Raw genomic sequence first — 26,145 nt, 5'->3', positions numbered from 1 at the left:
TCAGAAAACGGAAATTGTATCAAGTATTTTTTCTGACCAAAACACCATAAGACTAGATATTAATTACAGGAAAATAAACTGTAAAAAATACAAACAGATGGAGGCTAAACAATATATTACTAAATAACAAAGACATCACTGAAGAAATCAAAGAGGAAATCAGAAAATACTTAAAAGAAAATGACAATGAAAACACGGTGACCCAAAACCTATGGGATGCAGGAAAAGCAGTTCTAAAAGGGAAGTTTATAGCAGTGCAATCCTACCTCAAGAAACCAGAAAAATCTCAAATAAACAACCTAATCTTACACCTAAAGCAATCAGAGAAAGAAGAACAAAAAATACCCAAAGTTAGCAGAGGGAAAGAAATCATAAAACTCAGATCAGAAAGAAATAAAAAAGAAATGAAGGACACAATAGCAAACATCAATAAAACCAAAAGCTGGTTCTTTGAGAAGATAAACACAATTGATAAACCATTAGCCAAACTCAGCAAGAAAAAAGGGAAAAGACTCAAATCAACAGAATTAGAAATAAAAAAGGAGAAGTAACAAATGACACTGCAGAAATACAAAGAATTATGAAACATTACTAAAAGCAACTCTATGCCAATTAAATGGACAGCCTGGAAGAAATGGACAAATTCTTGGAAAAGCACAAACTTCTGAGACTGAACCAGGAAGAAACAGAAAATAAAAACAGACCAATCACAAGCACTGAAATTGAGAATGTGATTAAAAATCTTCCAACAAACAAAAGCCCAGGACCAGATGGCTTCACGGACAAATTCTATCATACATTTAGAGAAGAGCTAACACCTATCCTTCTCAAACTCTTCCAAATATAGCAGACAGAGGAACACTCCCAAATTCATTCTACGAGACCACCATCACCCTGATAACAAAACCAGACGAAGATCTCACACAAAAAGAAAACTACAGACCAATAACACTGATGAGCATAGATGCAAAATCCTCAAAAAAATACTAGCAAACAGATTCCAACAGCACATGAAAAGGATCATACACCAGGATCAAGTGGGGTTTATCCCAGGAATGCAAGGATTCTTCAATATATGCAAATCAATCAATGTGATAAACCATGTTAAAAAACTGAAGGATAAAAGCCATATGATATGCAGAAAAAGCTTTCGACAAAATTCAACACCCATTTATCATAAAAACTCTCCAGAAAGTGGGCATAAAGGGAACTTACCTCAACGTAATAAAGGCCATATATGACAAACCACAGCCAACATTGTACTCAATGGTGAAAAACTGAAACCATTTCCACTAAAATCAGGAACAAGACAAGGATGCCCACCCTCACCACTATTATTCAACATAGTTTTGGAAGTTTTAGCCACAGCAATCAGAGAAGAAAAAGAAATAAAAGGAACCCAATTTGGAGAAGAAAAAGTAAAGCTGTCACTGTTTGCAGATGACATGATACTATACATAGAGAATCCTAAACATGCTATCAGAAAACTACTAGAGCTAATCAATAAATTTGGTAAAGTAGCAGGATACAAAATTAATGCACAGAAATCTTCTGCATTCCTATACACTAATGATGAAAAATCTGAAAAAGAAATTAAGGAAATACTCCCAACAAACAAATAAAATACCTAAGAATAAACCCACATAAGGAGACAAAAGACCTGTATGCAGAAAACAATAAGACACTGATGAAAGAAATTAAAGATGATACAAATAGATGGAGAGACATACCATGTTTTTGGATTAGAAGCATCAACATTGTGAAAATGACTATACTACCCAAAGCAATCTACAGATTCAATGCAATCCCTGTCAAACTATCAATGGCATTTTTCACAGAACTAGAACAAAAAGTGTCACAATATGTATGGAACCACAAAAGACCCTGGATAGCCAAAGCAATCCTGAGAAAGAAAAACGGAGCTGGAGGAATCAGGCTCCCTGACTTCAGACTATGCTACAAAGCTACAGTAATCAAGACAGTATGGCACTGGCACAAAAGCAGAAATATAGATCAACGGAACAGGATAGAAAGCCCAGAGATAAACCCATGCACATATGGTCACCTTACATTTGATGAAGGAGGCAAAAATACACAGTTGAGAAAAGATAGCCTTTTCAATAAGTGGTGCTAGGAAAACTGGACAGCTACGTGTTAAAGAATGAAATTAGAACACTCCCTAACACCATACACAAGAATAAACTCAAAATGGATTAAAGACCTAAATATTAGGCCAGACACTATAAAACTCTTAGAGGAAAACACAGGAAGAACAGTCTTTGACATAAATCACAGCAAGATCTTTTTTTGACCCACCTCCTAGAAAAATGGAAATAAAACAAAAATATACAAATGGGACCAAATGAAACTTAAATGCTTTTGCACAGCAAAGAAAACCATAGCAAGACGAAAAGACAACCCTCAGAATGGGAGAAAATATTTGCAAATGAAGCAACTGACAAAGGATTAATCTCCAAAATATACAAGCAGCTCATGCAGCTCAATATCTAAAAAACAAACAACCCAATCCAAAAATGGGCAAAAGACCTAAATAGACATTTCTCCAAAGAAGATATACAGATCGCCAACAAACACATGAAAGGATGCTCAACATCACTAATCATTAGAGAAATGCAAATCAAAGCTACAGTGCAGTATCCCCTCACACCAGTCAGAATGGCCATCATCAAAAAATCTACGAACAACAAATGCTGGAGAGGGTGTGGAGAAAAGGGAACCCTCTTTCACTGTTGGTGGGAATGTAAACTGATACAGCCAGTATGGAGTACAGTATGGAGGTTCCTTGAAAAACTACAAATAGGACTACCATATGACCCAGCAATCCCACTCCTGGGCATATACCCTGAGAAAACCATAATTCAAAGAGTCATGTACCACAATGTTCACTGCAGCTCTATTTACAATAGCAGGACATGGAAGAAACCTAAGTGTCCATCAACAGATGAATGGGTAAAGAAGATGTGACATATATATACAATGGAATATTACTCAGCCATAAAAAGAAATGAAATTGAGTTATTTGTAGTGAGGTGGCTGGACCTAGAATCTGTCATACAGAGTGAGAAAGAGAAAAACAAATACCATATGCAAACACATATATATGGAATCTAAAAAAAATAATGGTTCTGATGAATGATTCTGGAATAAAGACGCAGACGTAGAGAATGAATTTGAGTACATAGGGAGAGGGAAGGGTAAGCTGGGACGAAGTGAGAGAGTGGCATGGACATAGATATACTACCAAATGTAAAATAGATAGCTAGTGGGAAGCAGCTGCATCCTACGGGGAGATCAGCTCGGTGCTTTGTGACCACCTAGAGGGGTTGTGTAGGGAGTGTGGGAAGGAGACGCAAGAGGGAGGCGATGTCGGTATATATGTATACATATAGCTGACTCACTTTGTTATGCACCAGAAACTAACACAACGTTGTAAAGCAATTATACTCCAATAAAGATGTTTAAAAAAGAAAAGAAAATATGGCAAGAAAACTATTTCATTCACACATACCAAACTTATACCTTTATGTGAACCCCAAAATGATGAAGAGTGCTATATCATCAAGAAAAATAGAGCAGGGTATGGATTCAGACTACCGTCACTCAATGAGCTTATTCTGTTAGTCGTCTGACATTTTCATTCCTAAAAAAGTTATCACTTTGAACAAGAGCCTTAAGGGTACACATCCTTTTGTCTGCCCCACCAAGAGGTTCCCTGATGGCCATGTGCCTCCTACCTTGCAGCCACTGTGAGTTCTGGTCTTCATCAGGGGCGTGGTGGTGCACAGCTCAATGGCCTCAGGCTCATGGAAAATGACTGCTGGCAGAGGTTCCTTTTTCAGTGTTAGGACATTCAACTTAGACTTCAGCATGGTCTGAAAGTGCTGGAAAGGAGAAAAAAAAAAACCAAACAGAGTTAACTCATTTGGAATTATACAGGGTGCAACTGTACAGCAAACCCAGTAGCAAAGTCTTTGTTTTATGAATTCTGTTTTACTAGAGCAGGCCCAAAGGTATCAAGTGAAACAGAAGGAAAAAACTGTCAGGATACCACCAAAATGAAACTGTAAGAGACAGCCAACCCCTACACAGATGCCATGAAAACATGGGGCAGTGGTAGAGTCACCAGGACCTTGCTCTGAGAGGTTCTTCCAAAGTGATACGTATAGATGAGATTCTAGACATGTAATCCATGCTGAATTCAGCAAAATAAGTGAAGATGTTGGGAAGGGGATGTTACAGGAGATACTTTGGGGAACGTCTAGAGGTAATGAAAAAGGAGAAGAGCTGATGAAAAACACACACACACAGGACTTCTGTTTTCTGCCTTCTCTACTTCTGCCATGCATTGGCTGCAGAACTTTAGAAAATTCGCTGTTTCTCAATGGACCATTTTATCTGCTGCCCCAGGCCAGGACTCTAGGTAAATATTCATTCTATATGCAACTCCTGTTGGCACTAGTCTTGAAATATGCCCAGAATCCAGCCATGTTTAATCACCACTATCTATCTATATACCCAATCCAGGTACCATCATTGTTTGGTCTATTATAGCAGCTTCCAAACTAATCCTGCCATTTCCAACCCTGCCACATAGCAGCCAAAGGGGATCCTTCTAAAATCCCACCATGGCTGTCACCCTTCTGCCAGAAGTCTCCCAAGTCTTCCCCACTCCTCACTGAAAAATTCTAAGTCCTTACTTTGGCTTTCAAGCCCATGCATGATTCAGGGACCCAAAGTGGCTCTAACCTCATTTTCCATCCATTATCCTCCCATTTACTTGGGTCCAGTAAATAATGAATGATAAATTCATGTCAATAATCTAAAATTTAAAAAATTTTTTAAACTTAGAACAGGATTAAACAGCAAATTAAAAAAAAAAAAAAAAAAGGAAGGAAAACCACCATGATTCCAGAGAGAGATTCATGGAAGAAAAGAAAAAGCTTTATTGTCAGTACTTTTAATGGCACTTTTTTCTACTTTTTGAATGGTGGACATTGATTTTCATTTTATACTGGGCCCCACAAATTATGTAGCTAAGTTTGGTACACATAAATACTCAGTAGAAGCTGTTTGAATCAATGAAGTCTCCCAAGTACCTAAAACATCACCTGAAACCTCACAGATGTCCAAGGAGTATTTGTGGAAGGTAATGCAGGTAATAAAGTGAAAGAAAAATACACAGCACAAATGTAAAAATAATGATCTCTAAACCAGGGTTCATGAAGTATACCTGCTCACTACTTCAACCAACTTGATCTTTCTGGACCTGCTATAGTTTGTGAAACAAGCACAGTACTGAAAGAAGTGAATGATGACATATGTACACAAGTACATTCACCTGAATATAAATCACCAAAAGCAGTTCCCATACAATTCAATATAAAGGCAGTAGAGGTTCTGAAATCTGTATCAGGATTTCAAGGCCTGCATTTCACAAGTCCACACAGAATCTACTAGAACGCCAACTGACCACTTCGATGATCAGTTTTACATGTTAACTTGGCTAGGCTACCATGCTCAGATATTCAATCAAATACTAATCTAGGTACTGCCATGAAGGTACTTTGTGAATGTGGTTAAAGTCCATAATCAGTTGAATGGAAGTAAGGGAGATTATTTTAGATAATCTGGGTGGGCCTGATTAAATCAATTTACAGGCTTTAATAGGTGAGCTGAGGCTTCCCTGAAGAAGAAATTCCACCTGTGAATAGCTATTTCAGTCTATGTCAGAGTTCCAGCCCACCCTTCCTGACAGCCTACCCTAAGGATTTCAAACTTGCTTAGCCAGCCCCTACAATCACATAAGCCAACTCCTTGAATAAACCTCTTAATATATATCTCCTAGTACTTCTGTCTTTCTGACTTAACCCTAACTGATAAAGCCACGTTTTAGAATACAAAGTTGCCAGCTCTGATATTTTTTAAATGGGAGAGAGACTTGCACTTAGGTCTCCCAAGGAGTAGTGATTTGCAGTTTTTTAAACGTAAGGAAATCTTCATATTAATTGCATAAATGCAAGTCTTCATATTAATCTGGAAGTTTCTATCTTTGCTCTTAATTGATTCCAGTCCAAGAGGGTGCAGGTTTAGGGTTGCAAAGTGGTCTGGGAAGAGCAACAGAGATCCCTGGGAGGGAGAGCTGAAGTTAGTTTGCCTCTGTGAGCAACTATCTGGAGCTATGGGATGAAGATGATAAAGGGAGAGGGGCTCAGAAGACAAAGTCATGAGCAAGTGGGAACACTCCCTGGGCTGCCGTTTTGCTGGCACTCTACGAGAGGTACATGAAATTGAAGCTCAACTCGGCCTGACTCGTGCCACACAGGAAGGTCCCAAAGATGGCACTAGAAGTGGCCGTGTTCTCATGCGGGTTGGACAGTCAAGCTGCCCAGAAGTTCTGACACTGTCTTCCTGTCCCCACTGTAATTCCTGTCAGAACCAAATGGTTCAATTACCAGGCACACAGAGAGACTGGAAGTTACAGATGGGCACATGTAAGGCCCCCTTGCCTGGGAGCTAAGTAAAAGAAATAAGCTTAGGGATAGGAAAATAAGGGAGTTCAAATTCCAGCTTCAACACAATGTGTGGTGTAACCTCAACTACATAATTCTACAGAGTTTGGGCATCTCCAGCCAGGTAGATAGCTGCCCTGTAATCACTCACCAATCCAACCACACACCTTTACTCAATAACCCCACTCAGCCAGCACTGTGAGAGGCACAGCTGGAACAGAAATAAAATGTGAACCTCTGCTCGAAAGATTTCTCACAATCAATAGAGACTGTGAAATCAAATGACAACAATTCTACATGAGAAGTTCCTTACAAGAGCTAAAGAAAAAGGCTAAGACAATATTTGAAAGTGAAATAGAGAAAGTTGTTTTTAATGTCTTTAAAACATTAAAGAAAAAAAGTGGTTTTTTTTTCTTTAATGGCATTGTCTTTTTTGTCCACTGTGAAAGGATGAAAGTAAAGAGGGAAATAAAATGTAGATTATGTGATGAATCATTGAGTTTACAACAATACATACTTTTACAGAAAGTTAACATTTTTATGTAACTCTGAGTCTGTCTTGCAAACCTTCAGTGGTCGAAGTGTAATAGCTAGAGCTGCTTCTGACAAGAACACTCTTCTGCCCCTCCCTTAGGGAAACTTCTCCACTACCATAGGCTGCTTTGTGAAATGGGGCTGTCATTCATAATTCCCCACCCCCTAACACTGGGAAAGAATGCGTGACACAGGCTGACCATCGGAGTAACCCCATGTACCTGGCCAAAGGAATTGGTTCAGATGAAACTCAAGACTGGCTGAACAGAATCACCTGGGAGGTTGATAATGTAGGTTTTTTGCTAAAAGGGGGTAAAGAGTTCAGAGCTGCTGCTGACCTTCTCTTCCCATGAGGTCCGTCGGTGAATGATGAGACCACACAGAGACAACAGGAGAGCTTAGAAATGGAAAGTCACAGAAGACAAAGCTGAGCCCCTGGATCCAGCTGCATCTGACTCAGATCTATCCACAGACTTACTGACAGAATGAACCAATACAGTGCCTTTTATGCTTAAGTGAGCTTGAGTGAGGTGTCTGATCCAAAAAATTCAGAGTCTCACCAATACAAAACTACTTTTTAATAAAAAATCATCTGTAAAAATAAAACGGAGATGAAAGTTTTAAAAGGACCTCATAAATGTTAATCTGCATAAATGAACAGCAACATTATCTTTAAAAAAAAATAGCGAATCCTGCACTTAGTTATTGGAATAGGCTGAGCCGTAGTGACCAGGCACCAAATAATAATCCAAAGAAAGTACTTTAGTCCCTAGTTATTAATACTTAAGGCAAAGCTCTCTGAGCTACTGCCAAAAGAAGAGGAATCCCAAGTCTCAAGAGACAGTCGAATACTGTACCTGCAATAATACACAATTCTTGCTGAGTAGCCAAGACCCATTTGCTATAACCGACTCTGTCAGAACTGCATGGCCTTATACTTCCTGGGCCTCAGTTTTCTCATCTGTCAACTTTAAAATGCTTGTTATGACCAGTCAAAAATCATATCACTTGTGCTTTGCATGGACATACAAGTGCAATAAAGATAATGCAACCTCAAATAACATAATCCAGTAGCATCATAAAAAGGCAACACAAGAGCAATCTAATAGAGTAGCTTGGAAAAGCTACAGTCCCCAAATGACGGATGCACAGGGTTCCATAAAGAAAATGTGTTATTCATTCTTCAAGAAGGGACGTGAATAGTGTTGCAGAAAATTAGGGCACTGCCTAGGACAAATTAAACAAAGCTCTGCTTTCTACATTTGGTGCTTTATGTGCGATCCTAAAATAGAGCCTCTAAATCGAGCCCCATTATGCAGATGGGGTAATCGCCATGCCCTGTATAATTTTACAGTTGGCGCTTCCCACTCCTATTCAGACATTAATCTCTGACAGTTTAGCAGGCAGAGATTTACATATTTTACCAATTCAAATCCAGCATATCTCACCTTTGTATTGATTCTGCATCCAAAATACAGAACTTCTTTGGAAGGCAAATCCTGCCTCCTCTTTTTCTAAGATAACTGGCACACTGCCTTCACACAAATTAGAGGGAAGGCATTAAAGGTTTTAATCCCTGGCTCATCTTTGCATTTTGAAGGCTGACTAAAATGGTCAGTTGTAACTTGCAAATTACTGATTCAGTAATGCCCTAATCAAGCTTCAAAAATATTGCAAATGTTCTCAAGAGAACCGCAAGGAACAAGTGGGTGAATGGAATTAATGGAAGAATACTCAGTACCCCAAACAAATGTTAATTTGTACAAGTGTACAAAAATCAGTAGGGCTTTGACTTTCTACGCATAATCATTTTATTACTTTAGGGTTCTGTAAGAATCAGTGGAACTCAGTTGTGCTTTCCTTACATTGTATACCACTTGTCTTTTAAAATAACAAGTGTATTCAGGCCCCACATATGAATAAAGAAACAGGTGTGATGACTTTTGTGTCCTTTAATAAATTAGATCTAATAACCTTTTGCTTCTATTTAATGTATATTTTCAGAGTTCTGCTTTTAAATATTTATTCTAGCACTTTTACCAAAAAAAATCCCATAAAAATGAGAAAAATATGTTGTTAAATAAACAGCAAATGATTTGTTAGATGATTAGGAGTAATTACGTGAGTGAATAAAAGAAAATTTTACTTAAATTCAACTTTCATTTAAACACATTTTAGTGCAAAGGTTTTGTTTGTTAGTTTTTGTCCTTTTTAAAAGTAAAGCAGGGTTGGATAATCTCCCCATTTCTAGTAGGCATATACAAAATTGCACTATTTTATTTCAAGAATTAAATTTTTAATGCAATCTGTGTTGATCTGGTATTTCAAGAAAAGAAAGACATACACCAATTTGGCATGAAGCTTCTTGCTGCAAATTATCCTAGTAACTGCCATGTTCCAAAAAGTTACAGCTTAAAGGCCTACATCCAGATATTCATAAATTTAAAAGACTGTCTATATCTATTAAACTGATAGCTATTATTAAACTAACTTAAAATACTCATGTTCACACACCCATATTTATTCATGCAGTTTTAATTATGGAAGATTTCTTTTGAACATCACAGATTCTCTCAAGAGATTATGTGGGAGAAGCATAAAAATAACTCCATGCCCACAGAGTATGCAAAAAGCCCCCAAGACTTGTGAAAGACTCACTCAGGGGAGTGTGTGTATATGTGTTTGCGTGTGTGTATCTACTTATTTACTTTTTGTTACTGATCTGAAATACATACATATGCACATACAAACAAAAAAAATACCTATGTGCTGTATCCCTAGCTTCAGTGGTTTCTGTAATTTTCTAAACTATTTTTATATATGTTAACAAACAATTTATTGTTGAACACAGGTTGCAAGCTCACAGCCTGAAGGCATACTTAGCCTGTAAATAAGTTTTATTTGATTCACAGACTGCTTTATGATCAAAATTTGAAGTAGTATTCAAAAACTGAGATACATATGATTAAAATCTGCATTTCTACTTCTCTTGAAAGATCAGAATATCTACAAAAGCAACTTGCATTCCCTCAGGGCAACAATGAGCTCCAGCTGGTTGTTGCAAACGCCCTTATTTACTTAGGCGTTTTCCTCTGCAATTCACCATGGTCCCTCCTTCCCCCAGTGCCAGATTTCCCTTCTATACTAAAGACCAGTGGGACTACCCTGGTGGCTCAATGGTTAAGAATCCCCCTGCCAATTCAGGGGACACGGGTTCAATCCCTGGTCCGGGAAAATCGCACATGCCGCAGAGCAACAAAACCCGTGCGCCGCAACTACTGAGCCTGCGCTCTAGAGCCCACGAGCCACAACTACTGAAGCCCTTGAGCCCTAGAGCCTGCGCGCTGCAACTACTGAGACCATGCACCGCAACTACCGAGGCTGCGTGCTGCCTGCATGCCTAGAGCCCATGCTCCACAACAAGAGAAGCCACCACAATGAGAAGCCTGCACACTGTAATGAAGAGTAGCCCCCACTCGCCACAACTAGGGATAGCCCATGTGCAGCAACGAAGACCCAATGCAGCCAAAAATAAAAAATAAATAAATAAAGACCAGTGACTATTTATGCCTTACCAACTTCACTCCTATACTTGCTTCACCCTTACAGGCATCTGAATTTGCAACCCCTGATGGAAAACGACAAATGCTAGGAGCATAGAACAAAAATTCCACCCACTCATGAAAAAAATTCAAGTACAGTTGAATTAACCCGTATCTATATTTAAATTATGAATATTCAACTAACAGAGTGTGAGTGAATGATAGAGAGAAGTATTAATAAAATGGGCCAATTGTCTGGTCATTCCACATAATTAAGTATGGGATAGGAATAAGCATTTAGAAATCTGTTCTTCTCTAAGTTATTCCCACATGCTCCTGGTGGTATGAGTGTCTTATTGCACTGAATTCAATTAAACTGCTAAAGATCAATATTTTTTACTTCGGTTTCAATCCAGATGGAGTAACAGGAACCAAATAGATCCTGCCACCTAAAACAACCAAATAAACTAGAAAAAAAAATATGAAGCAACAGTTTGTGAGACACTGGATATCAGGCAATGAAGGACAGTGATCTCTGAAAGATGTGACACAAATGAGATAAGTTATACAATTGTCCAGCTTACTACCTTGAGGGAGTCTGCAGGCTGCCATGAAGGGAGGAGAAGGGCCCAGCAGAGTCCCTGAGCTAAAGGTGACAGAGATGAAAGCCCAGGGAGACAAATAAAAGGGGATATCTGCACACAGAGAGAACTTTGGAAAGCTGCAGCGTGTCCCCTTAAATATTCAGTTGTGTACTAATCAGAGCATACATGAAAGGAAACTAACCAAAGGAAAAGAACCACTGGAAAGAACTAGAGATGAACGTGCTGATGCTCACACAGAACCAGCAACATTGTCTGTTTCCACCAATGAATGGAAAACCTCATGAGTCATAGGGCACTGGGTAGAGTACTCAATGTCTAGTCACAGTAGTAGGAAATAATTAGCACTAGACTAAATGCCACTCTGATTCCACCTGCAAATCTTTAAAAGATGATCCAAAATAATCAAAGTACTTCAGAGTAATTTACCTGAATTCCACAAAAATTGTTGAAAAATATTTATAGGATTACAAAAATATCCAGCAACCAACAAGGTAAAATTCAAAATGTCTAACATCCAATCAAAAATCACCAGGCATGCAAAAAGGCAGGAAAATAGAACCCATAATAGAGACAAATCAATTAATAAAAACCAGCCAAAAATGACATAGATGTTATAATGACCCGGTAAAGACATTAAAACTGTATTTCATATATTCCAAAAGGTAAGTAGAGATACTGAAGATATAAAAAGATCCAAATTTAACTTCTAAAGATAAAAACTATAATGGTAAAGGGGAAAAGCACACTGGGTGCTACTAACAGATTCCATTATAGAAAAAAAACATTGGTGAACTTGGAGACATAACAATAGAAACTATTCAAAATGAAACAGAGAGAAAAGAAGAAAAAAAATGCATCAGGGTGCTAAGGGACAACTTCAAATATCCTGATATATGTATAACTGGAGCCCCAGAGAAGTAAGGAAAAACAAGAAGAAAACTGAGGAAACAGCTAGAAATTTTCTAAATTTGAGGAAATTATAAACCCACAAATAAAAGAATCTCAATAAGCCCCAAGCAGAAGAAATAGAAGAAAATTACACCACAGCAAATCAAGAATTCTGGGTATAGAATGAAGGTAAAATAAAACTGAAACAATTCATTGCCAGTGGACCTTTTCTAGAAGAAATGTTAAAGAAAGTCAGTTGGGCAAAAGAAAAGATGAAAATATAGATCTATAAAAGGGAATGAAGAGGAGAGAAGAGGGTAACTATATGGACTAATAAGTTTCTTTCTTATAATTTAAAATTCATTCAAAGATAATGAATAATTATCTATAATTTATAATAATTATCAGATAATTTTGACTATTCAAAATTACTAAAAATAATAACAATGTGGTACGGGATTTTAGCAGATATAAAAGTAAGATGTATTGCCACACTAGTACAATGGTCAGAAAAGGTAAAAATGGAAGTATACTATTGTAAGGATCTAACAGTATATATGACGTGGTTTAATATCATCTGAAGGTAGGTTGTAATAAGTTAAAGGTGTATACTATAAACCATAAAGCAATGACTAAAATAACAAACCAAAGAGTTATATATAAGTATAAAGAAGATAAAATGGAATCATAAAAAGAGGCAGAAATAGAGGAAAAAGTTAACCAAAAAAAAGATAAGACAAATAGAAAACAAATAAGATAAAAGATTTAAAATTAAATGTGTCAACAATTGTATAAAATGTAAATGGCCTAAATATCCCAAATAAAAGAAATATATAGTGAGATTGAATCAAAAACAAAACCCAACTCTAGGCTGCCTATAAGAAATTCACTCTAAAAATGAAGAAGCAAATAAATATGATAGACCACAAGGATAAGTAGTAGACAAAAAACACAAATACGGTTGGCAATTTCAATACTGCTCTCTCCAAAATTGATAGAATGAGTAGATAGAAAAGCTGTAAGGATATAGAAGATTTGAATAGCACCATCAACCAACCTAACATGACTGATAATTATAAACCACTTTACCAAAAAACAGAATTCAAGTGTACATAAAACATTTACCAAGACAGACAAAATGCTGAGCCACAAAAAAAGTAAGTTTAGGATTCAAGCTATACAAAGTAATAACAGAAAAATACCTGTAAATTTTCCAAATATATGTAAACTATATAGCACACTTCTAAATAACCCATGGATGAAAGAATAAATCAAGAGGTAAAACAGAAATTAGTTTGAACTGAATGAAAATGAAAACGTAATACATCAAAAATTCTAGGATGCCACTAAAATGGTACTTAAGGGAAATTTTGTAGCATAAATGCCAATATTAGAAATATTAGAAATAGATTAGAACTGTAGAAGAAAGTTCTCTATTCAACAAGCTCAGCTTCAAACTCAAGAAAAAAAAGCAAAGAATAAATGAAACCCAAAAGTAAGTAAAAGAAACCAAATAATAAAGACAAAGGAGAAATCAATGAAATATGACACAGAAAATCAATACAATCAACACAGTGGCCTATCTTCAAGTTCACTTATTTTTCCTTTGGTTGTGTCGAGTCTACTGATGAGTTCATTAAATTCTGTCTTCATCTCTGTTACTCTGTTGTTGCTGTTTTTGTTCTTGTTTTCCCTAGCAGTTTCATTTGATTCTTTCTTACAGTTTCTCTTTGCTGAAATTCCCCATATGTTCATGTATGCCCTCACTTTTTTCTCTAGAGCCTTTGATATACTAATGACAGTTATTTTAAACTCCATACTCAGGTCGCCACTGAGTCTGGTTTCACTAATGGCTTTGTCTCCTCACCATGGAGAAGACAAATTGTTTTTTCTCTTGATTTTTTGCACATCTTATATTTTTTACTGAATTCTAGACATCATTTCAGTAGTGTAGTAAATGCATTTATACCGGAAATGGACCACATTCCTTCTACAGCTTAGTGAGCACTGGTGCAGTGTGTCAAGTCAGTCTAGCCTGGAAATCGTCTGGGTTGGGGCTTTATTGCTGTAGTACAGACTTCAATTCCACCAGCGTTTCTTTGTCTTCAGGGTAGGGTCTAGTTTGCTGGGAAGAATGTCTCAATACTCGTGCTCCACCCTCAGCTTTCAGACTCCTCTGTACACCTGAGTGAGAGAGTCTCTCCTGACACTTCTTCCCTGCCCCTAAAGGTTGACTGAAATTTCTTGATACTAGGTGCTTTCTAGGGCATGTCCTGTGTCCTTTAGTCTTGGAAATCATGCTCTCAATGGTCTTGACTTTGCTACAAGGGACCTCTACTGTTCTGGATCCAGGCTGGTTTCCCACCTTTCCCCTAGATGCAGAGGATTTTTTCTTTTCCTCTCCACAATTTACAATGGGTCTTCACCTATGCACAATGGGTCTTCACCTTCAACCACCATTTCTTGACTCCTTCACCTATACCTTCACCTAAGGTAGGATTTGCCACCCTACCTTAGCTGTGAAATCTTATGCTTCTTAGGGAGAAGACTGAGGTGAGGCTTTGTGCCTGATAACCACATGTCAAGGGAGGCTTGCTCTGGCCTGTAGCCTGCCTCTCAATCCCTCTCCTGAGCTCCAGTGGCAGTCAGTTTAGAGAAGCCTGCAAGACGGTGTGACTCCCCCATGGGTGTACAGCCACCGTGGGTTCTATACTCTTGTGCTAGCCCATAATTGACCTTTAGAAAATTGTTAATAATTTTAGCTGAATTTTTCTTTCCTTCTTGTATCACAGGCCATCTTCCTCCCATCCTCTTCCACATGTGAGCCATAACTCATATGTAGTCGCTTTTTGGAGGCCTTATCCTCTGTATATTGCAGGCTGGTTGGATGTACTATGACCCTGGCTCTTTGATGGATTCAAGAGAAGCTATGATTTTATAAACTATCTGACTTTTTCCTGTTGATAGGATGAAAGTGACGCATCCTAGGCAAAGGCATAAGTCAATTCATATTTTTAATCAGTTAAAAACTAAGTGCACTGAAGAATGCTTTGTGTTCGGGAGATACATATAAAATGTTGTGAAGTGCGTATTAGCATCATCTATCATTGCCAAAGGTCCTTTCCTCCAGACTCTGTTTCTTTCCATCTCAGATATTTACGGTTTCACCAATGCTGACTACTATCTGATTGCGGTCAGTTTCCTATCTCCCTTCTCAGATACCTCTTCTTAGAGATATACTGGTCCTATCCTCCCTCATAAATAAACGTAGAAACATAAGCCATAAACTCTGTGGGAGGAACTAGCCAGCAATACAGACTACACCTTTCAGATGAACTAGACCAACTACCTCATTTCACTGATGAAGAAAACAAAGGCCAGAGAAGTGAAGATTATGTAAGATTCCGAAGAACTGTTTCTCACATTCTCCCAAGGGACTGCATTCGGGCCCTGAGTATGGCCCCAGGGGCACCTAAATGTTCCCATTTGAAATGCTTGGCTTTATGGTGTCAGTAAATACCTTGCTCCACAGGACCTTGCAGATAAATGTTCTGAACACAAAGACATTTACATCTACACACATTTGGTTTTATTTTCACTTCATTTTTGCCAGACAAAATTCCTCTATAGGACAATGTTTTGGTTGATGCAGGATTGAACATTATCTTGGCAGGTTGGAAGGAAACTTAAAATAATTTTGTGCCCAGGCTTCAAATGGTCAGGAAGGTGACAAGACAGAGCTTTGGCAAGACCAGAGTTTGCTTTGATCAGGGGTCAGTGGAGAGCGCTACACTGCAGAGTCATCTACAGAGGACTGAGAATTCATTTGCTATACATGATACCTTTAGGAGAGTTTTTTAAAAAGAGCAAAAATTAATACACATTGAGGGAGACAGCAACTTTAATATTTTGTTGACTGTCCTCTCAATTATGATCACATCTATAAAGGCTTTTCTGAAACTCCTTACCTCCCAGCCCGGGTAGAATTAACCTCTCTGTCTGCTTTATGCTTGAACCATACCTGTACAATAGTGAGTATCTGCACACCACCTGTAACACCTGAATGTACTGTTTACAAGGTTGTCTTTTCTTTGTAATCCTCGTCTCTCACAAAGCACCTGACGCAGAGCAGTCACAAAATAAATATTTAATGAATAAACGAATGATTAAGTGAGTAAAGAAAAACAACATAATTGGAATTTAAAAACAAAGCCATCAAACTACACATACGCCCAAATCACCCTGTTCTCATCTTCCTTCACTTCCTTTCATTTCTTGACTCCACACCACAGCTCACTACCATCAACTAGACTGTTGCGTTCTGAAAATCACCTTGGTAATGATCTCTGGTCCAAGTCCACGACCAGACCACAATCCAGCCTCACGTGTAGGATGCTGACAACTCTCCCCAAAGGAACCATTACTACTGGCCATACTTGGTTCCCAGAAATCACACAAATTTCCTTGGAAAGGAAGGGCTCCATGCCTGCAGCCCCTAAAGATCCAATATGTAGGAGATGCAGGCCATCTCTCAGGCCAGTCTCACCAAACTACAACAGCAGAAAAGGCTCATCTCCACCCAGTCCTGGCAGAGATGGCAAACCATTTCAATGAGGAAAATGACTCCTTCTTGAGTAACAGCCAAAAGGTCCAAACATCTGAAGAGGGGTTTTCTGCTGTTCTCCAAATGGTTCAAGAATGGAATTTCCTTTCTTACTCCAGGGAACCCACAAGCAAATGTCAACTATGTTATCAACGCAGCGTATGTAAGAAAACAAGGAAACAGTAGGAGGAAGAGAGGGAGGGAGAGGACAATTATTTAGAAAAGTCTTGATCAAAAAAATAAAATAAAGAAAGGAAAAAAGAAAAGAAAGAAAAAAGAGAAAAGAAAAGAAGAAAAAAAAAGAAAAAAAAAGAAAAAAGAAAGAAAAAAGAAAAAAAGAAAAGAAGCCCTACTTCTCTAGGGCTGCCATAACAAAGTACCAAAAAGAAACAACAGAAATGTATTGTCTAATAGTTCTGGAGTCAAGAAGCCCCAAATCAAGGTGTCAACAGGGCCATGGTCTCTTTGGCAGCTTGAGGGGAGAATCCTTCCCTCCTTCTTCTAGCTTCTGGAGTCTGCTGGTGAGCCCTGGCATTCCTTGGCTAGCAGATGCATCACTCCAGGCACATGGCTGCCTTCTCTGTGTGTCTTCACATCACGTTCCCTCTGTGTACATCTGTCTCTGAATCCAAATTTCCCTTTTTTGTAAGGACACCATAGTGCATTAGGTCCCATCCTAATGACCTCAGTTTAACTTGATGAGCTCTGCAAAGACCCTATTTCTAAATAAGGTCACATTCTCAAGCAACAGGGATTAGGACTTCCACATGTCTTTTCTGAGGGAGGAGCAGGCACAATTCAGCCCATAACAGAAAGAGAAGGTACTCACCATGTGGACTCTTCATGGTTTCAAGCTTCTCTGGGCACAGATATTTCACTGGCCACTGCCAGTCAGTATTACTTGTTTTCACTGCACCTGAACCCAAGGTAATGCTAAATGCCTCAGGACCAGGCAAAGAAAGTGGGCAGGACTTGCCCTGGGCTCGTCTGAGTTCAGTGGATCTGAATCTGAGTCTAAACTGCACAGTCATGAAAATGCCAGTGGTTCAATAAGCAGCCCTGGCCCCCTGAAGAAACAATTCTACCCTGTGGTTAGTCTGTTTTCTAAGAGTTCCTGAAGGCAAACTGCACCTGATACTTGTCAGCTTTCATTACCACCTTGTGCCCTACCTGCTCTGACCTCGCTGGAACTGGAACACAATAAAGAACACATCTCAAACCTGTGCTGGTTTATTTTGACATTTATTCATTAATCCTCTCATTTGTTGAATCAGAGACTCTGCTGGGTATACAGTGTTGAATAAGACAAGCATGCTTCCTGTATTCATGGAGCTGAACTTCAACCAGGGAGAATGACATTGAGGAAGTAAGAGTTCCCCCATTCCAAACAAAAACCATTCGTCACCTTTCTTCCTATTATTCGAGTCACAAAGTGCTAAGAAAGCCTACAGCTGACACTCCTGGTGCCCTGCCTTTAGCCCTAAGGCCTTCCCATGTCTGGCTGCCCTGTAACTTCACCATCAGTACCTGCTTCTCTCTGCCAGGGGCCTTTCCCAAAGCCAAAGAAGCAAGTGCAGTGGATGAACATCGTTGGGAGTCCTCAGTCAGTGAATGATAGAGAGTCAGAGTATAAATACCCCAGCTCCCCATCCTTACAAGTGGTTGAACTCTGAGTTGAGGGTACCTTTTTGTTTCGGTTTGGCTTTAGGCTTGGTTTTTCACATTTCTGAGAACTTCCCGCAGGATTAAGCTTGATGACATAGCTCACTGCCTCCTCTCCTTTCCTGCCCCACCTCCCTGCTCCCGACCAATGTTTCCTCAACTTCCCAAAAGGCTACTTGCACTTAAATCTCAGGGTCTATTTCTGGAAGAACCCAAACTATTATAAAACCTAATTTCCCTTTAATTCATTTTTATTCAATTCACAAACTACTGATTACAGGCATTCTATTGGTACTCGATAATATTATGAAGTTCATAGTCAGATAAAGGAGAAAAAGCTGAAATACAACCAGCTTAAATACGCAGCAGAAGGACTTCCGGGAAGATGGCGGAAGAGTAAGACGCAGAGATCACCTTCCTCCCCACAGATACACCAGAAATACACGTGGAACAGCTCCTACAGAACAACTACTGAACACTGGCAGAAGACCTCAGACCTCCCAAAAGGCAAGAAACGCCCCACGTACCTGGGTAGGGCAAAAGAAAACAGAATAAACAGAGACAAAAGGATAGGGACGGGACCTGCACCAGTGGGAGGGAGCCGTGAAGGAGGAAAGGTTTCAACACACTAGGAAGCCCCTTCGCGGGGGGAGACTGCGGCTGGCGGAGGGGGAAGCTTCGGAGCCGCGGAGGACAGCACAGCAACAGGGCTGCGGGGGGCAAAGCGGGGAGATTCCCGCACAGAGGATCAGGGCCAACCTGCACTCACCAGCCTGAGAGGCTTGTCTGCTCACCCGCTGGGGCGGGCGGGGCTGGGAGCTGAGACTCAGTCTTCGGTGGGAGCGCTGGGAGAGGACTGGGGTTGGCGGCGTGACACAGCCTGCAGGGGGTTAGTGCGCCACGGCTACCCGGGAGGGAGTCCGGGGGGGAAAAGCCTGGAGCTGCCAAGAGGCAAGAGACTTTTTCTTCCTTCTTTGTTTCCTGGTGCGCGAGGAGAGGGGATTAAGAGCGCTGCTTAAAGGAGCTCCAGAGACGAGTGCGAGCGCGGACCCCAGAGACGGGCATGAGACGCTAAGGCTGCTACTGCCGCCACCAAGAAGCCTGTGTGTGAGCACAGGTCACTATCCACGCCCCTCTTCTGGGGAACCTGTGCAGCCCCCCACTGCCAGGGTCCTGGGATCCAGGGACAACTTCCCAAGGAGAATTCACTGCACGCCTCAGGCTGGTGCAACGTCACACCGGCCTCTGCCACCGCAGGCCCACCCCGCACTCCATGCCCCTCCCTCCATGCCCCTCCCTCCCCCCTGGCCTGAGTGAGCCAGAGCTCCCAAATCAGTGGCTCTTTTAACCCCTTCCTCTCTGAGCGAGGAACAGACGCCCTCCGGCGACCTACACGCAGAGGCGGGGCCAAATCCAAAGCTGAGCCCCAGGAGCTGTGCGAACAAAGAAGAGAAAGGGAAATCTCTCCGAGCAGCCTCAGGAGCAGCGGTTTAAAGCTCCACAATCAACTTGATGTACCTGCATCTGTGGAATACATGAATAGACAACGAATCATCCCAAATTAAGGAGGTGGGCTTTGAGAGCAAGATTTATTATTTTTTCCCCGTTTCCTCTTTTTGTGAGTGTGTACGTGTATGCTTCTGTGTGAGATTTTGTCTGTATAGCTTTGCTTCCACCATTTGTTCTAGGGTTCTATCCATCCATTTTTTTTTTGCTTTTTTAATTTTTTTTCTTTTTTTCTCTTAATATTTTTTTATTTTAATAATTTTATTATATTTTATTTTATTTTACTTTATCTTCTTCCTTTCTTTTTTTCCTTCCTTCCCTCCTTCCTTCCTTCCCTCCTTCCTTCCTCCCTCCCTTCCTCCCTCCTTTCTTTCTTTCTTTCCTTCTACTACTACTAATTTTTTCTTTCTACTTTCTCTCCCTTTTATTCTGAGCCGTGTGGATGAAAGGCTCTTGGTGCTGCAGCCAGGAGTCAGTGCTGTGCCTCTGAGGTGGGAGAGCCAACTTCAGGACACTGGTCCACAAGAGACCTCCCAGCTCCACATAATATCAAATGGCGAAAATCTCCCAGAGATCTCCATCTCAACACCAGCACCCAGCTTCGCTCAATGACCAGCAAGCTACAGTGTGGACATCCTATGCCAAACCACAAGCAAGACAGGAACACAACCCCACCCATTAGCAGAGAGGCTGCCTAAAATCATAATAAGTCCACAAACACCCCCAAACACACCACCAGACGTGGACCTGCCCACCAGAAAGACAAGATCCAGCCTCATCCACCAGAACACAGGCACTAGTCCCCTCCATCAGGAAGCCTACACAATCCACTGAACCAACCTTAGCCACTGGAGACAGACACCAAAAACAATGGGAACTACAAACCTGCAGCCTGCAAAGAGGAGACCCCAAACACAGTAAGATAAGCAAAATGGGAAGACAGAAAAACACACCACAGATGAAGGAGCAAGATAAAAACCCACCAGACCTAAAAAATGAAGAGGAAATAGGCAGTCTACCTGAAAAACAATTCAGAATAATGATAGTAAAGATGATCCAAAATATTGGAAATAGAATACACAAAATGCAAGAAACATTTAACAAGGACCTAGAAGAACTAAAGATGAAACAAACAATGATGAACAACACAATAAATGAAATGAAAAATACTCTAGATGGGATCAAGAGCAGAATAACTGAGGCACAAAAACGGAGAAGTGACCTGGAAGATAAAATAGTGGAAATAACTACTGCAGAGCAGAATAAAGATAATGAATGAAAAGAACTGAGGACAGTCTCAGAGACCTCAAGGACAACATTAAACGCACCAACATTCGTATTATAGGGGTTCCAGAAGAAGAAGAGAAAAAGAAAGGAACTGAGAAAATATTTGAAGAGATTATAGTTGAAAATTTCCCTAATATGGAAAGGAAATACTTAATCAAGTCCAGGAAGCACAGAGAGTCCCATACAGGATGACTCCAAGGAGAAATATGCCAAGACACATATTAATCAAACTGTCAAAAATTAAATACAAAGAAAACATATTAAAAGCAGCAAGGGAACAACAACAAATAACACACAAGGGAATCCTCATAACGTTAACAGCTGATCTTTCAGCAGAAACTCTGCAAGCCAGAAGGGACTGGCAGGACATATTTAAAGTGATGAAGGAGAAAAACCTGCAACCAAGATTACTCTACCCAGCAAGGATCTCATTCAGATTTGATGGAGAAATTTAAACCTTTACAGACAAGCAAAAGCTGAGAGAGTTCAGCACCACCAAACCAGCTGTACAACAACTGCTAAAGGAACTTCTCTAGGCAAGAAACACAAGAGAAGGAAAAGACCTACAATAACGAACCCAAAACAATTAAGAAAATGGGAATAGGAACATACATATCGATAATTATCTTAAATGTAAATGGACTAAATGCTCCCACCAAAAGACACAGATTGGCTGAATGGATACAAACACAAGACCCATATATTTGCTGTCTACAAGAGACCCACTTCAGACCTAGAGACACATACAGACTGAAAGTGAGGGGATGGAAAAAGATATTCCATGCAAATGGAAACCAAAAGAAAGCTGTAGTAGCAATTCTCATATCAGACAAAATGGACTTTAAAATAAAGACTATTATAAGAGACAAAGAAGGACACTACATAATGATCAAGGGATCAATCCAAGAAGAAGATATAACAATTGTAAATATTTATGCACCCAACATAGGAGCACCTCAATACATAAGGCAAATACTAACAGCCATAAAAGGGGAAATCGACAGTAACACATTCATAGTAGGGGACTTCAACACCCCACTTTCACCAATGGACAGACCATCCAAAATGAAACTAAATAAGGAGACACAAGCTTTAAATGATACATTAAACAAGATGGACTTAATTGATATTTATAGGACATTCCATCCAAAAACAACAGAATACACATTTTTCTGTAGTGCTCATGGAACATTCTCCAGGATAGATCATATCTTGGGTCACAAATCAAGCCTTGGTAAATTTCAGAAAATTGAAATTGTATCAAATATCTTTTCCAACCACAACGCTATGAGACTAGATATCAATTACAGGAAAAGATCTGTAAAAAATACAAACACATGGAGGGTAAACAATACAGTACTTAATAGCGAAGTGATCACTGAAAAAATCAAAGAGGAAATAAAAAAATACCTAGAAACAAGTGACAATGGAGACATGATGACCCAAAACCTATGGGATGCAGCAAAAGCAGTTCTAAGAGGGAAGTTTATAGCAATACAATCCTACCTTAAGAAACAGGAAACATCTCAAATAAACAACCTAACCTTGCACCTAAAGCAATTAAAGACAGAAGAACAAAAAAACCCCACAGTTAGCAGAAGGAAAGAAATCATAAAAATCAGATCAGAAATAAATGAAAAACAAATGAAGGAAACGATAGCAAAGATCAATAAAACTAAAAGCTGATTCTTTGAGAAGATAAACAAAATTGATAAACCATTAGCCAGACTTATGAAGAAAAAAAGGGAGAAGACTCAAATCAATAGAACTAGAAATGAAAAAGGAGAAGTAACAACTGACACTGCAGAAATACAAAAGATCATGAGAGATTACTACAAGCAACTCTATGCCAATAAAATGGACAACCTGGAAGAAATGGACAAATTCTTAGAAATGCACAACCTGCCAAGACTGAATCAGGAAGAAATAGAAAATATGAACAGACTAATCACAAGCACTGAAATTGAAACTGTGATTAAAAATCTTCCAACAACCAAAACCCCAGGACCAGACGGCTTCACAGGCGAATTCTATCACACATTTAGAGAAGAGCTAACACCTATCCTTCTCAAACTCTTCCAAAATATAGCAGAGGGAGGAACACTCCCAAACTCATTCTACGAGGCCACCATCACCCTGATACCAAAACCAGACAAGGATGTCACAAAGAAAGAAAACTACAGGCCAATATCACTGATGAACATAGATGCAAAAATTCTCAACAAAATACTAGCAAACAGAATCCAACAGCATATTAAACAGATTGTACACCATGATCAAGTGGGGTTTATTACAGGAATGCAAGGATTCTTCAATATATGCAAACCAATCAACGTGATACACCTATTAACAAACTGAAAGAGAAAAACCATATGATCATCTCAATAGATGCAGAGAAAGCTTTCAACAAAATTCAACACCCATTTACGATAAAAACCCTGCAGAAAGTAGGCATAGAGGGAACTTTCCTCAACATAATAAAGGCCATATATGACAAACCCACAGCCAACATCGTCCTCAATGGTGAAAAACTGAAAGCATTTCCACTAAGAGCAGGAAGACAAGACAAGGTTACCCACTCTCACCACTCTTCTTCAACATAGATTTGGACGTTTGAGCCACAGCAATCAGAGAAGAAAAGGAAATAAAAGGAATCCAAATCGGAAAAGAAGAAGTAAAGCTGTCACTGTTTGCAGATGACATGATACTATACATACAGAATCCTAAAGATGTTATCAGAAAACTACTAGAACTAATCAATGAATTTGGTAAAGTAGCAGGATACAAAATTAATGCACAGAAATCTCTGGCATTCCTATACACTAAGGATGAAAAATCTGAAAGTGAAATCAAGAAAACACTCGCATTTACCACTGCAACAAAAAGAATAAAATATCTGGGAATAAACCTACCTAAGGAGACAAAAGACCTGTACGCTGAAAATGATAAGACACTGATGAAAGAAATTAAAGATGATACAAATAGATGGAGAGATATACCATGTTCTTGGATTGGAAGAATCAACATTGTGAAATGACTCTACTACCCAAAGCAATCTACAGATTCAATGCAATCCCTATCAAACTACCACTGGCATTTTTCACACAACTAAAACATAAACTTTCACAATTTATATGGAAACACAAAAGACCCTGAATAGCGAAAGCAATCTTGAGAACGAAAAACGGAGCTGGAGGAATCAGGCTCCCTGACTTCAGACTATACTACAAAGCTACAGTAATCAAGACAGTATGGTACTGGCACAAAAACAGAAAGATAGATCAATGGAACAGGATAGAAAGCGCAGAGATAAACCCACGGTTTATGGTCACCTGATGTTCGATAAAGGAGGCAGGAATGTACAGTGGAGAAAGGACAGCCTCTCAATAAGTGGTGCTAGGAAAACTGGACAGGTACATGTAAAAGTATGAGATTAGATCACTCCCTAACACCATACACAAAAATAAGCTGAAAATGGATTAAAGAGCTATATGTAAGGCCAGAAACTATCAAACTCTTAGAGGAAAACATAGGCAGAACACTCTATGACATAAATCACAGCAAGATCCTTTTTGGCCCACTTCTTAGAGAAATGGAAATAAAAACAAAAATAAACAAATGGGACCTAATGAAACTTCAAAGCTTTTGCACAGCAAAGGAAACCATAAACAAGACCAAAAGACAACCCTCAGAACGGGAGAAAATACTTGCAAATGAAGCAACTGACAAAGGATTAATCTCCAAAATTTATAAGCAGCTCATGCAGCTCAATAACAAACAACCCAATCCAAAAATGGGCAGAAGACCTAAATAGACATTTCTCCAAAGGAGGTATACAGACTGCCAACAAAGACATGAAAGAATGCTCAACATCATTAATCATTAGAGAAATGCAAATCAAGACTACATATGAGGTATCATCTCACACCAGTCTGAATGGCCATCATCAAAAAATCTTGAAACAATAAATGCTGGAGAGGGTGTGGAGAAAAGAGAACCCTCTTGCACTGTTGGTGGGAATGTAAATTGATACAGCCACTTTGGAGAACAGTATGGAGGTTCCTTAAAAAACTACAAATAGAACTACCATATGACCCAGCAATTCCACTACTGGGCATATACCCTGAGAAAACCATAATTCAAAAGAATCATGTACCAAAATGTTCATTGCAGCTCTATTTACAATAGCCCGGAGATGGAAACAACCTAAGTGTCCATCATCGGATGAATGGATAAAGAATATGTGGCACATATATACAATGGAATATTACTCAGCCATAAAAAGAAACAAAATTGAGCTATTTGTAATGAGGTGGATAGACCTAGAGTCTGTCGTACAGAGTGAAGTAAGTCAGAAAGAGAAAGACAAATGCTGTATGCTAACATATATATATGGAATTTTAGAAAAAATAATGTCATGAAGAACCTAGTGGTAAGACAGGAATAAAGACACAGACCTACTAGAGAACGGACTTGAGGATATGGGGAGGGGGAGGGAAGGGTAAGCTGTGACAAAGTGAGAGAGTGGCATGGACATATATACACTACCAAACGTAAGATAGATAGCTAGTGGGAAGCAGCCGCATAGCACAGGGAGATCAGCTCGGTGCTTTGTGACCTCCTGGAGGGGTGGGATAGGGAGGGTGGGAGGGAGGGAGACGCAAGAGGGAAGAGATATGGGAATATATGTATATGTATAACTGATTCAGAAGAAGAAAGAAAATAAATTAAAAAATAACAAAATAAAAAAAATTTTTAAATACACTGCAGACATACAAATGAAATGTCTATAAGTATATAACAATTAAGTTTGCTGGAATTGGGTTAGGTTAGGCTTTATGGAAGAAAGGACAACAGATCTGGGCTGAAAGTAAAGCTGTGTCTCTCAAAGTATTTTACACAATCAGCCACCTAAGGAGCCCTTTTCAGACTTTTTTTTTCTCTAATTGCCTCCCTCACCCCCCTGAAATTTTAATGGCACAGGTATA

At 39.3% G+C, this 26,145-nt stretch overlaps 1 protein-coding gene across 2 annotated transcripts in view; it reads right to left on the bottom strand.

Annotated features, from left to right (window-relative positions):
- The window catches only part of PID1 (phosphotyrosine interaction domain containing 1), a 257,491-nt gene that overhangs the window by 138,573 nt on the left and 92,773 nt on the right, over positions 1-26,145 (bottom strand). For both annotated transcript variants that reach the window (XM_060015980.2, XM_060015983.1), the window contains exon 2: positions 3,756-3,902. In XM_060015980.2, coding sequence (XP_059871963.1) covers positions 3,756-3,902 — 147 coding nt within the window. The remainder of the gene's footprint in view (positions 1-3,755; positions 3,903-26,145) is intronic.

Source organism: Delphinus delphis, chromosome 7 (assembly GCF_949987515.2).
Source record: "Delphinus delphis chromosome 7, mDelDel1.2, whole genome shotgun sequence".
Taxonomy (NCBI): domain Eukaryota; kingdom Metazoa; phylum Chordata; class Mammalia; order Artiodactyla; family Delphinidae; genus Delphinus; species Delphinus delphis.
The sequence above is the reverse complement of the archived record's forward strand: the minus strand, read 5'-3'. Positions and strand labels throughout refer to the sequence as shown.